We start from the raw sequence: 14392 nt of genomic DNA, 5'->3' as shown, positions 1-14392 counted from the left end.
TTGCACAAGTTATGTTACTTATGTCACAAGTCATATCTTTATATATTGCTTACCCAGTAGCATAGATTCATAGGTTTGCTTTTACATTTTTGGATTTTAATCTTTTAAAATAATAGAACCAAAATTATAATAATAAAGTTTTATATTTGTAATATGTCTATTGCAGACCTTATTTTCATATGGCTTTGATTTACTGTTTAGAATCCCTCCTTTTGAGTTCAAGGACTCCCTTTTGCATTTCTCACAGGTTAGATCTAGTAGTAATAAATGCTCTCAGCTCTTGTTTATCTGGAAAATTCTTAATTTTTCCTCCATTTTTAAAGGACAGTTTTGCTGGAGGTAGTATTATTGGTTGACAGTTTCTTTTTGTTTTGTTTTGCTTTTTACTTCATGCACTTTAAATATATCATCCCACTGCCTTCCAGCATGCATGGATTCTACTAAGAAACCTGGTGATAACTTATAGAGGCTCATTGTACATTACAATTTTCTCTTGCTTTTTCCGAGATTATTTTTGACTTTCAATAGTTGGATTAAAATGTGTCTGTGTGTGCGTCTGAATTTATCCCATGGGAGCTTGTTGAGCTTCAGTTCATATGTCTGATTCCTAAAATTTGAGAAGTTTTTTAGCCATTATTCCTTCACATATGCTTTCTGCCCTTTTCTCTTTCTTCTCCTTATGCAACTACCATAATACCTCAAGTAACACATCTGCTTCGGCCTCCCAAGAAAGAAAAATAATATTCTATTCAAGTACAAGGGAAAAACACTGAATATTTATGATGTACCAGAATCTAAATTAGGTAATAAACAATAAGATATTTCCTATTTCAATAAGTGTAAAATACTTTTATTAATATTACATAAGTAAAATACCATAGGAGCACAGAAGTCGTGACATTAATTTGCTTAATGAGCCTGAAATGGACTCAAAGGATGAGTATAATTCAGGGAGATTTAAAAAAAAAAAAAACAAAAAAACAAAAAAAAAAAAACAAAAAACGGATTCAATGCAGAAAGAAGAGCTGTACAAAAACAAGGAAATGTGATAGTACGTTAACCTCTTTACAAGTTTAAGAAATGTTTTTCTATAGGAAGAAGATAAAGACCAGTTGGGTCTGGAAGGGAGGGGTTATGACCAAATTATGAGGGATACTGAAAGTCATTCTTTTATAGAACTATAGTTTCGGCCGGGCGCGGTGGCTCAAGCCTGTAATCCCAGCACTTTGGGAGGTCGAGGCGGGGGATCATGAGGTCAGGAAATCGAGACCATCCTGGCTAACACGGTGAAACCCCATCTCTACTAAAAATACAAAAAACTAGCCGGGCGCGGTGACGGGCGCCTGTAGTCCCAGCTACTCGGGAGGCTGAGGCGGGAGAATGGCGGGAACCCGGGAGGCGGAGCTTGCAGTGAGCGGAGATGGCGCCACCGCACTCCAGCCTGGGCGAAAGAGACAGATTCTGTCTCAAAGAAAAGAAGAAGAAGAAAAAAAAAGAACTATGGTTTCTAGAGTTTTGGGTTATAAGGATCATATTTTAGGGTTGTCAGCTTTTTATACTGCCAAGTTACTGGCATTTAAAAAACAAAACTCAAAACCTAAAAATCGATCATTTGCTGTCATCATTTTATAAAGAAAAGTCATTTTAACATCAGCAAAGAAAGACATACATATTACATCCATACAGATTAAAAAGTAGGATGTATTAAAATTCTTTGAATACAGAAAGTTACAAGATATAATTGTATTCCGCCAAGGGAATACAAAATGAACTTTTAAATATCTAACCTGTTCCAATATTTCATTTCTAGCATAGTTACATTAAAAAAGAAAATCCAAGTTCACCTGGATGCACTGATAACAATGAAGGTATATTCTTAATGGTCTTTCCACTCAATTCAGAATATCTGAGGTAAACAGAGAAGCTAAAAACAAAAATAGCTCTCAATTACTCTGTCATTTTTCTCTGTACATTGATGAGAAGAAATAAATAAGAAACAATTTGAATGTGTGGCCATAGAAGATTCTGGAAAGTAGCTACACACAGGGGTTCCTGATTTTCCAATACAGAGCAGTTAACGTAAAATTGCCACAAACTGTCATTTAAGAACCAGTAACATGAGTCTTATAACTTAACATAATTGTGCCTTTGCTCCGGCGGCTAGAAAACTTGTACAGAATTTGTCTTAGTTTTAGTAACAGTGCAGGACTCACTACTAACATTATTACATGACTAACTTTATTCCTTGTTTTATTTCATTATGTCTTTGGTCAGTATTTATACATTTCTGTAAAACCTATCAAATCGTTTTAGGAAAAGATAGATAGCAACAGAAAAAATAAAAGGCTTTTATCTTGTAGGGAATGAGGAAACATTTAAGATTTGTTTTTTCAATGATGTTTATTGAACTTCTTTATTTTAATAAAGTAACACATGTTAAAGAAAAGCATGAAAATAAAAATACCAATAACCAGCATTCTTGCTCCTCAACAGCATCTAACTACAGGAAATCAAAAGAATTAAAAGCAAAAAAAGGAACTCAAGAAGGACCAACTGATAACCTGGTACCTTTCAGATTCCGTAACTATGATGCCACCACTTTCAGCTAACATAATATTTAGGCTACTGTGGAAAGTTTTTATACATGGCTTGATATAAAATTTGTAATGTTAATAATATTTGAAAAACTAGCCTCTAAATATTGTTTTCGGAAATTATTCATTCTCATGAAGTAATTGTAAACATTAAAGTTGAAGAGAAAAAAGAGCTAAAGAAAAACCAAATTTTCACCTCAAATGTTTGCATTAATAGTAATGCTAATACAAAATAAATAAATTTAGAAGGAAAAGTAAATGGAGGGAAAACAAACTTTGGATAAACAGAGTTTGAGGTATCCCTGGAGTATAAGGGTTTAGATGTCTATGCTAGGTAACTTCAACTATGTCTGGAATTCAGAAGTCTGGGTTGAGCTGTTACAGGAGTTAGGTAGAAGCAGGGAACATAACGCTTTCAAACATGTGTGTCCTCATAAATATGAGGAAGTGGCTTTATAGCAGCAGGAGTAAGACCAGGTATACACAACTACCTCACTGACCCCGTTAGAAGAATATGTGCCCTGCAAGTGGTCAGTAGGCCATCTAGTCTCATTTCCCACTGTACCTTTCATAGCACATATCCTATTTAATTTTAATTATTGGTTTTTATGTCTTTTTGCTCATTCAACTGTAAGCTCCATGAGGAATATTTCTCCTGTTTTGAATGAATCAATGAATATATGATTTTGTGTAACCAATCATACACATCTAGAACAAAGCTATATAAATTATACACACAATCTGTGGCCAAGCAATAGTTTTTAAGCTTCCAAGAACTTTTAAAGTTCATTTTGGGGCTGCTTTAAATTAGCACGGTTCTTCTCAGAATCCCATTCTTCAGAGCATTTAATACTTCTCTTTCTAGATGCGAGTATCATAATGACAATAGTAGCATCTAGGGTGACATTCCTACTTAACACATCAGCAGCCTCCCTACAACACACTAGTTAAAGCCAAAGAACCCACTACTTCTCTGGCCCTAATATTCGACTACTGTCCTTCTGGTTCACATGAGACTGGCATTTTTCCTGTTGGTAGATCATACCAAGAACATCTTTCTATCCTCATTTTAGGGTCAATGTACTGACTGTTCTCTCTGCACAGAACACTCCTCTTCTAATAAGCTGTATGGCACTTATTAAGTAAGTTTTATTACTTACTATGTAAGTTTTTGCTCAAATGTAACTTTTACCATGAGGTCTATTTAAAATTGACCACTCTCTTTAAACTTCAACCTAACCTTGCCATTCTGTAATCCCAATTCTCCGTGTGTTGTATTTATCCTTTTACATAACATTTGCTATCTTCTAACACCCTATATAATTTAATTATTCATTTTGTTTAATGCTTATTGATTTTGTGTCCTCGTAAGAAGATATGCTCCATCTGAAGAAAAGGATCTTTGTCTGTTTACTTATATATCAAAAGTATGTAACATAGTACTTAGCCCAGAAGTTACTCAGTACTTTTGGAAACCTGAGAAGCTCATTATGTGACAATATTCTAAGAGCTTCAAATGCACTGCATAATTTAATCTTCACAAGAACCCTAAAGTGCTATCATTGACTCCAATTTATAGAAAGGAAACTAAGATACAAAGTGGCTAAGTAATTCACAAAGACCACAAAGTTAAGAAAGTAGTTGAACTAGGATTCAAAGTCTGCTCCAAGATGCCGAGTCTTCCTAATAGAAACACTAAGTAGAAGCAGTTGTGACAATAACAGAACAGGCACAGGAAAACTCTCTTTCTTCTGCAGTAAACAGGAAGTGAAAAGCAAAAAAGATATACAAGGATGCTAAATCCCAGGACTACTTGGAATGGCATCTAAAGCCGTTATTCACCTACAGATCATCTTGATATTGTCTTATTTTTTCTGAAGCTCAGAAATATTTGTAAAACAAGATTTTTTAAAAAGAAATAAGATTTTGATTAACCATATTTTTCAAAGCCACTCACCTAGTAAACTTATCTCATTTGGCTCCTTACTCTATTTAAGCTGCTGTTGAGGAGACAACGGCTTCATCAATTCTTTAAGTATTTCTCTAGATTTTTAATGTCGTCTTAGTTAAGGATTCTCACACTACTAATGTTATGTGAATAAGAAAAATCACTTAAAGATGCATGGCTCTCGGAGTCACAAGGAAATGTCAGAGATCACTGCTTAATAAACAGGTTATCTTAATGACAGGATATACGTCAGCCCTGATAAATGGATTAAAGAGCCAAAGCCTCCCATTCTGACACCTTTTCAATGTTCTTCATCTTCAGAGTTCTCTTATTGGTATTGACCATGCAAACATGTTATTTAAAAAAAAATGAGTGAAGAGAAAACATATTGAATATCTTATTAAAATTTGTGAAGTAATGCCTTTACATTCTTTTGGAAATATATATTCCTCTAGAAGCACAAATTATGCCATGATTAATACATACATTATAGGAAACTAAAATAATTAGAATAGAGAGAGAAATCATACCTTCTATCAATAGCTCTTGTCCATGACTGCCAAGAAGTGTACGAGATAGGAATGGGGCAAAGTCTACAAAAATTTCACGAAGAAGAGGAGCAACTTTTTCTAAAGCTCTTTCAAGTTTTGCAGTGATGCTGTTGAAATTAAGACATAAAAACTAATAAATATAATTCAATATGAAATGTCAAATAAACTTTACTTCTAAATTAAAATCTTTAAAAATCATAAATGTCCTTTCTAGCCCATGGAATAATAGCAAGCTTCATGTAAAAGGGACACCCCGTACAGTTTCACATATAGTCATAAGGCTACTGAAAGGTTTCAGCTAAATTGGAATGACTATACTATGAAAAAGATTGGGGTTATGCCACCCAAAAGGGCCAAAGACTGTTCATAGCTCTATGAGTGTCATGTAAACGAGTTCTTGTATGCCTTCTCTATGTATCTATCCATCAAAGAAGATGATTTTGAACACTGACAATGTGGGTCACTGTGCCAGTTACAAATAATTTAACTCTTGCTCTCAAGGAGGTATTACCTGAAATCTGGACAAATAAGGGAATAACTGAAATTCATTGTACTACAGTTCAATGCTGTGCCAAACTAGGCATTTTCCATTTCATAAGCCCATTTACTTTTCTTTACAAGCTGCTGTATTACTATATAGTTCACTGTTGAATGTTAATAGTCATATATAAGCACTATTTGACATTCTTAAAAATACTTTGGTACATGTAAAAGTAAAAAATGGGGATGAAGAAAATATTTCTGCTTAGACAAATGAATAACACAGTAACAGATTTATCTGTCTTAGATTTTAAAAAGTGCTTTGGCGTAAGACTGCTTAGACTAGAATCCTGGCTCTATCATACACTAGCTAGGTGACCTTAGGCACATTAGGCTTTCTATGTCTGCAAAATGAAGATGATTGCAGTACCTACCCAGTGAGGATTAAATAAGCTAAGGAATGTAAAGTACACAGAAAAGCACCCAGCACACAGTGAGAGGTCAATAATGTTCACTTTTTTCAATCCACTTTGAACACACCCATATTTACACTCACAAAATATGATTCTGATACATTAAATAAATCAAAATCAATATATTAGATGAGCACACATTCTTCTACACAGAAGATATGTACAGTTAGCAATTAAACAATGTTACAAAATAATACAAGTTCTGCCACAATGCCAGGTAACATTGTGTTACACATGAGGCAAACATTTATAAATGAAAAAAAGGTAATTAACCATAAAATAATTTGTAATATATTACTAAGGTTTAAAACTAAACTAAGGCATCTTTTTAATTTTTTAAGCAATTAAATAGTTATTAGAGAATAATATCGGATGACTTGTTTCCTAAATTGGAAACAGCCAAGTTTCAAATCTTTGAGCACCCTAAGTCTCACCATCAGCACTTCTGTTTAACTCTGTCTCCTCTTACCTGTGTCAACAGCTCTAGAGAAAGGAGAAAGCATGGAGAAAACTCAAGTTTGGTCACTGCTACATACATTTAGAAAATTCTGGAGGAACAATTTTCCATAAGAAAAAGGGATTCAAAGGGGATTTGGCAGACTTACTGAAATTAAGAGATTTCAATAGTCTTCCCTACTCTGTAATTCCTAAAGCAAGGACCTCCTGAAGACACTGGTTCTCAAGCTTTGGTGTGGATCAGAATCACCTAGAGAGTCCATTTAACCAGACTGCTGAGTCCCACCCTAGTTTCTGATTCAGCAGGACTGTGTGTACAGCCAGCATTTGTTAGAAGTACAAATTCTCGGTGGTGTTGATGCTGCTGATCCAGGAAACACACTTTGAGAATGACTGTTTTAATGAGAGTATTTACTATTAGAAAGAATTAACAAAGAAGCGAGCAAAACAAAGGCCACCTGAAGTCACTGAACAAGCATAATCACAGTAAGTTATCTGTTAGTGAATACAAAGAGATTCTTTTTTGAATCTACAATTTCATTAATTCCTTCAAATCTCTAGACTTACGTCCTACAGCTCTTCCCAGCTAAACTAATTCCCTCTACTAAGAAATGGTGAGAATGGTAAGAATGAGTTTATTAAAAGGAGAAAAATCTAGATATAATAGTTTCTGATGCCCAATTCTAAATGCAGTATGATTATTTATTTTTCTTAAGATTAATAAGTGAGAGTAAAATTATTTTAGAAAAAATATTGATTCATGGAGGTTTGCATCATAGCTATTGGATTTAATGGACTATTATTGAGTTAAAGCCAGGAACATTTTTTATCCCAGTTAGAACTTTCTCCCCTATTTTACAGATTTCTGCGTGATTTTAGAGGCTTCAGAATTACAAAAATACTGTTACTGGTGATTAAGTTAAATATGAAATAGAAACTTCAATTAATCCGGGCAACTGATTACTTCTGTCTGTAAGTATGTATAAACAGACATTATTTCCAATTATCTTGACTTAAGGGTAATAGTTATTTCTCATGAAGTGAATCCCTATTAAGATTTTTTGCAAATATTTTCTTATAAAATTTATTAGAATATTAAATGTTGCTCTTACATATCATCCTCCAATGAGAATTTTAATTTTCTAATGGGGGCAAAGAATATAATATTTTACTCAGCAAGAGATTAGAAGTTTTATGTATATAAACCATTATCAAATAATTCTGCTGGAATTACAACAGCAAAATATTCTAAATGGAAAAACTTCATCCTCATTTTTCACAGTGAAGAAAACAGTTTTTGTTGTTGTTGCTATTTAGAGTCCCCACAATGTATTTCAAAGAAGGTTATAAATGCTATATAAATTCGCTTCATTGTTACACAATTTAAATTCTGAAAGAAAATGGTACGAATACAAACTTCATCCTAAGACCCTCCTTTATCACCTGAAAATAAGGATTAATTACAAAAAATACCCAAAAAAAGAAATATTGTGGCTATATTGTCATTTTGTTATTTCCGTTCTCATCTCAAAGAAACACACAATGTAAAACTCCTTTTCCCCAATTCCAAGACACATATGAGACAGCTACCTGTTAATATGTTAAAAAAATTAAAAGCTATGTTAATGTGAGAAAAGTCCATGCCCTTAAGTCCTATAAAAATAAATAAAATTTTCTCCTTAAAATAAAAATACAAAGAACATATAGCCATCAAAATAAAACCAGGTATTCTTCAGCAAATAATTTTGTAAGAAAAACTGGCATAATGTACTGACTTTAGAGGAAAATTCCAAAGAGTAATTTTTCAATTTTCTCTAAAAGTTTATTTTCATTTATTCAAAAACATTCATTTAGGCTGGGCATGGTGGCTCACACCTATAATCCCAGCGCTTTGGAAGACTGAAGAAGGAGAATGGCTTGAGCCCAGGAGTTCAAGACCAGCCTGGGAAACATGGTGAGACCCTGTCTCTACCAAAAAATTAAAAAATTAGCCAGGTGTGGTGGTGGGCGCCTGTGATCCTAGCTACTCAAGAGGTTGAGGCAAGAGGATTGCTTGAGCCCAGGAGGTCAAGGTTGCAGTGAGCTATGATCATGCCACTACACTCCAGCCTGGATAACAGGCAAGACCCTTATTTTGCAACAAAAAACAAAAACAAAAAAACTATTTATTTAGTCTAAGACATTTTATGCACAGAAGCAATACAAAGGTGTATTTCCCTATGTAGGGGAATCGGCCCTGCACAGTCTGAGTGAGTTTATAATCTAATACTCTAATAACTTAATATTTGGTTAAGTTCTTGGGCTCTAACCACAGACTTTATCAAGTGTGGGTTGAAAACCACACAATTTCAAGCCACTCATTCTATTCTCCCCAGTCTATTTTTTCCCCTTAAGTCACACTAATGATGTGTTTAAGATGCTTGACTGATGACTATTTTGAATTTGGCTAGTTTTCTTAATAGTAAGTATAAACTCTTAAGAAAAAGAATTAAATTACTGGAACTGGAGGCCATTATCTTAAGTGAAGTAACTCAAACAGAAAGGCGAATAGCACATGTTCTCACTTATAAGTGAGCGCTAAATAATATGTACACATGGACAGAGTATGGAATGATAGACACTGGAGGCTGATGACTTGGAAGGGTTGAAGGGTGGAAGGCGGAAGCAAGAGGTAAGAAATTACCTAATGGGTACCATGTACATAATTCAGGTGATGAATACACTAAAAGCCCAGACTTCACCACTACGCAATATATCCACAAAACAAAATTGTACTTATATCCCTTAAATTTACACAAATCAAAAATGAATAAATAAATAAATAAAAAGAAAGAGAATTACTTATTTCCATGAAGAAAAGTCCTGTTGCAACTTGAGAAATTATAAACCACTCTTGCAAAATTACCAACTCAAAACAAAATATTCAAAGGAAATAATAAGGCTTTAGATGAAATTCTATAGCTCCAATGATTAGATTAAAACAATGACTTAAAACACAAAAGCTTACAATTATGGTTTTTAAAAACTGCAATCATGTTTGGCTTTTACCTGTATTGAGGAAGTCTCATTCACAGTTAATTCTAAGAAATTCATATGAATAAAAATATAATTAATCCATGGAAAAAATAATGTATAAAAACCCATGGCTTAATTATTATTAAATCTTGCCAAATGTAACTGGCCTCAAGAAATATCCAAGGCCATGGTAATTGTAAGTACACAGATTAGTTTAAAAAAAATGAAGATTTTTCTCTCCTGTCATCTAAATGAATCCCCTGATAAACATAGTTCATAACAAAGTGATCTTTTCTTAATGGTATATGTTTTAGAATTCTAGAAAAATATAATAGTTCTACTCTTATTTAGGGCCCTACATACATTGTGTATTCTATTTTAACAAACTCCCTTATGTTTGTGCTACTTCATAAAGTCATTTTTACTTACTTTTGATTTTATTTACTTTTTGTCTTCTCCTAGGTCTTTAGCACAATGTCATAAATATAACAAACAATAATTTGATTTGAAAGATTAGAGTGCTTAAATTTCCTATTTCTTAAATCATATAAAATAGGTAGTTATAATAAGAAAACATAGAATAAAAAGAAATAATCACATACCCTTAAGTATTATACCTAAAAGATTTACTCAGATATAAAAGAAATTATTACATTAGTGAATTCTATAGATTTTTATTAATTGAATGCTCCTATGTAAATGAGGAAACATAGGCATCGGTAAGTGAACTGATTGGGTTTAGGTAAACACAGATGAAAAGACAAGATTAAGAGAGTATTAATGATAGAACAATCATACATTGTAATGTTAAATTCTTATCAGCTATATATTATGACTAGGTATTGACACGGAATTCAAATACTTTATCTGTTGTCACTAAATTTCTAATATTAAATATAATTTAACATACTAAAATAGCTGATGAGTAAATGTATCCTAAATGTGCAAAACTGTGACATAATTACCTACTGACAATTTTATTAAGTTATAGCTTTCTAAGGTTGTGGCCACTACGGAAAATATGATATTGAAAAAAAATGCTTACTTATTTTATTTCCCTATGATCTTATAAATTTAAAACTGGCATTTTCTCTTTATTACTCCTAAACAGAATTATTTTCAAATGCATGATGAAAAGGTTAAAAAAGCAGATAAAGTTATAGAAGACTAAGAAATTGAAGCTAAATAGAATATTTTTATAAGTAAGAAGTTTACTGCTTTATATCGTAAACTAAATTCCAAGTAAATACTTTTCAAGTTTTAAGATGTGTAATGCCTACGTGAGCATGATGATGCACACCTCTAGTCCCAACAACCTGGGAAGCTGAGGCAGGAAAATCACTTGAGCCCAGGAATTCAGAGCTATTGTGTGCCATGATCACATCTGTGAATAGCCATTATGTAATGCTTTTGGGGGATGCCCTTAGACAATTAGAAAAGTTGTTCGGAGTGCACTAATTACAAAAGTAAAAAAAAAAAACAAAAACGGATGTAGAACAATTCCTTCTTTCCAAACAACCACTTAAATGACACAAAAGTTAACTATAGTGAAATAAAAATACAAACTCAAGAATATAAGTCTAACTAAAACCAAACAACAAATCTAGTGATAAAAAGGGTAAGGCTAATTGTGTCTTAAATACTTGACATGAAAATTGTAACAACATTTATCCTCTTAAATAAAATATTTAGCATATTAAAAAATATATTTTAATGTAGTGGGAGCTGTGGTGTCTCACCAAGATCCTCTTTTAGGATAGAGACATTCTTTCCCTGGAGAGTTCTGAGAACTGTGGGGTGATGGCTCACAGCTGAATCCCTCCCTAGAAGGGAGCTGCTTCACCCAAGGTTAAGTCCCCTCATTAGGAGCAGTGTGAATTCAAACAATGGGCAATTAGAAGGGGGGAAAAAAAAAAAAAAAAAAAACCCAGCTCCTTTGACCCAATTGAGGACATCTCTGAAGCCATTCCAATTTCAGAGTTTTTCCATGGAGTGGCCTGAATATCTCTTACAATTGCATCACTTTTCCTTCGGACCAATCTTCCACTGCCACTTATTTATAGGTGGTGTTATCAAGAATATTCCCCAGTAAAGCACCTACAGAATTTGTTTTCCGGAATAGCAGTTAATGAGTGTTTTGTAGTATAGTATTTAGTTAAATATAATATTTTTGAATATATAAATTGAAAAATCAATTAAGAATTTGAACTTTTAAAATGAAATGGACTTCTACTTCAGATGCAGAAAACTAGAGTCATTCCCACAAAAATCACAAGAAAAAGCCAGATAATCTAAAGAATTATAACTTTGTTAGGCCTCATCAGAGAGCTGAGGTTGCCAGGCAATCAAACAGCTTGAAATCTGAGGATAGGAACCTCCAAGAAGAGTCAGGATGCATGAACTTGCTAACCTGAGGCAGAGAACAGGAAGCAGCAGCACTGGGCACCACATTAAGTTGGCAAGAAAAAATGAGCTAAATTTTTTTATAAATTTCTGAAGTCCATATAAGAGAATAAAACCCCCAGAGCTATAGACACAAGGGGAATTTGCAAGAATACCCAGGCTCTTGCATTCAAACCTAACCAGTACTCAGGAGAAAAACTGGAGGCAGCATGGGAGACTGCAGAAAACTTACTTCATTACTTCAGGTTAAAGGAGGGAGAATTAATTGCTGCAGAAAATACACAAAGTTCTGCCCAGATCCGTCTTCCTATATCCTCTACAGAACAGAAGCCTTATGCATCTGAGAGAAAGATAACAACTCCTGCCACTTTTGGGGCACAGTAGGAGGCCTGTTGCAGCTGGAGGAAAGGAACATAAAAAACCTTCTACTCTGAGGGAGGGGAAGGGAAACGTTCTGAGTCCTGAAATTTACAGATCCCCAATCATGTAGAAATGCACAAAATCACTGAAAAAGCCCTACCTTCAAGATCCAGGACAGCACTTGACTAAAATGGAGTCTGGACCAGGACAAAAGAGAACCCCGTGCCCTTGAACACCAGGCTTGCAAGCACCCAGTAACAGATAACGGTAGTCTACTGCGGAAGGGACGGCATAGTGTAGAGAACCTCTCTGAATCAGAACAGGGTAGAACAGAAATAGCAAGACACTCTGAAAAACTAGCACCTAACTAAACACAAAGTAAAGGTAGAGAAATTTAAAGTCCATGGTACGCAGAGAGTAACAAACACAACAAGAAAACATAAACCCTGTTCAACAAAACACTAAAATGACTCAACCCCTCTCACAAAAGGCTTAGCATAAGGAGAGGCAGACCCATTTAGAACACAAATACAACTGTCAGGAGCTACTATCCCATACATGATGTCCAGTTTTCAACTAAAAATTACCTTACACATGAAGAAACAAGAAAAAAAAAAAGTCAGAGAAAAACCAATAGAATCAAAATCACAGATGAACCCTATGTTGGAACTATTAAAGAATTTAAAGTAACTATGATTAACATGTTAAGAGTTAATAGCTGAAAAGGCAGACAACATACATAAACAGATGTAAATTTTCAGCAAAAGTAAGAAACTATAAAGAAGAAACAATGGTAGAAATAAAAAATACAGTAAAAGAAATGATGTGCCTTCAATGGACTTACCAAAAGACTCAATGAAGACAAGGAAAACTCAGTGAATTTGAAGACAGGCCAATAAAATACACACATATTAAAACAAAAAGAAAAAAGAATATACACACACTCCAATGGAGAGAGTGTGCACATTGGTGCATTCAAAAGCTATTAAACATTATCAAATAATTCTACATAAATGTGATTGGAATCACAGAAAGAGAAGTGCCATATGCCAAATAATGGCTCCACAAAGATATCTAAACCATAATCTCTGGAACTTTTGAATAAACTATATTACATGGTAAAAAGGATTTTGCAAGTGAAATTAAGGTTATGGGCATTAAAATAGAGAGATTATCCTAGATTATGTAGGTAGGTTCAGTCTAACCACAAGAGCTCTAAAAGGCAGAAAACTCTCCGGCTAGAGAAGTACGGCAAAAGAGGAAGGCAGAAAAGATACGTATAAGGGGAAAACAGACAGATCCCAAGTTTGAGAAAAACTGGATGCATTATAACTAATTCTGAATGTAGGAGGCCACACGCAAGGCGAGTTCTAGGAGATAAGGGAAGGCTCTGATAGCAGGCAAATAAACAGACCCATGTGTTCTATAGCCATACAGAACTGAATTATGCTGGTAACCTGAGTGAGCCTGGAAGCGCATTTTCTTCCAGAGTCTCCAGGAAGAAATGCAGCCCTGCCAACGTCCTCATTTTAGGCCAGTGTGACCTGAGTGTTGGACTCTTAACCTACAGAACTGTGAAATAATTAATAAATAGTGCTGATTTAAGCTGCCAAATTTGTGGCAACGTGTTATTCTAGCAATAGAAAACTAACACAGAGACATACTAGAGCAGAAGAAATATGTGAAGAGATATTGAGTGAGAATTTTCCGAAAACAATGAAGTCATAAAACTACAGATACAAGAAGCCCAGAAAACACCAAGTAGAATTTTAGTAAATAAGTAAAAAAAGAGTATCATAATACACTGCTGAAATTCAAATATAAAGAGAAAATCTGAAGAAGGCATTCAGAGAATAAAGACACATTCCATAAAGAGGAACAAAGATAAAAATGACATTCTCATTAGAATCCGTACAAGCCAGAAGAAATGAGATGAAATCCCTTTCAAAGCCATTTTAAAAATATATAATCCACAATTCCATGTGTAGCCAAAAAATTCTTCAGAAAAAGATGGTAAAATAAAGACCTCTTTAGACAACAAAAACGGAGGTAATTCATGTAGCTGACTTTGTACTATGAATACTTTTAAATGTAGTTCAAGTATAAGGAATA

At 33.9% G+C, this 14392-nt stretch overlaps 1 protein-coding gene across 4 annotated transcripts in view; it reads right to left on the bottom strand.

Annotated features, from left to right (window-relative positions):
• NBEA (neurobeachin) overlaps positions 1 to 14392 on the bottom strand; it is a 731202-nt gene that overhangs the window by 452244 nt on the left and 264566 nt on the right. For all 4 annotated transcript variants that reach the window (XM_073013351.1, XM_073013354.1, XM_073013348.1 and 1 more), the window contains one exon: positions 5073 to 5200. In XM_073013351.1, coding sequence (XP_072869452.1) covers positions 5073 to 5200 — 128 coding nt within the window. The remainder of the gene's footprint in view (positions 1 to 5072; positions 5201 to 14392) is intronic.

This window comes from Chlorocebus sabaeus, chromosome 3 (genome assembly GCF_047675955.1).
Source record: "Chlorocebus sabaeus isolate Y175 chromosome 3, mChlSab1.0.hap1, whole genome shotgun sequence".
In the NCBI taxonomy this organism is placed as follows: Eukaryota; Metazoa; Chordata; class Mammalia; order Primates; family Cercopithecidae; genus Chlorocebus; species Chlorocebus sabaeus.
Note: the sequence above shows the minus strand (reverse complement) of the source record. Positions and strands in the feature narration are given on the sequence as shown.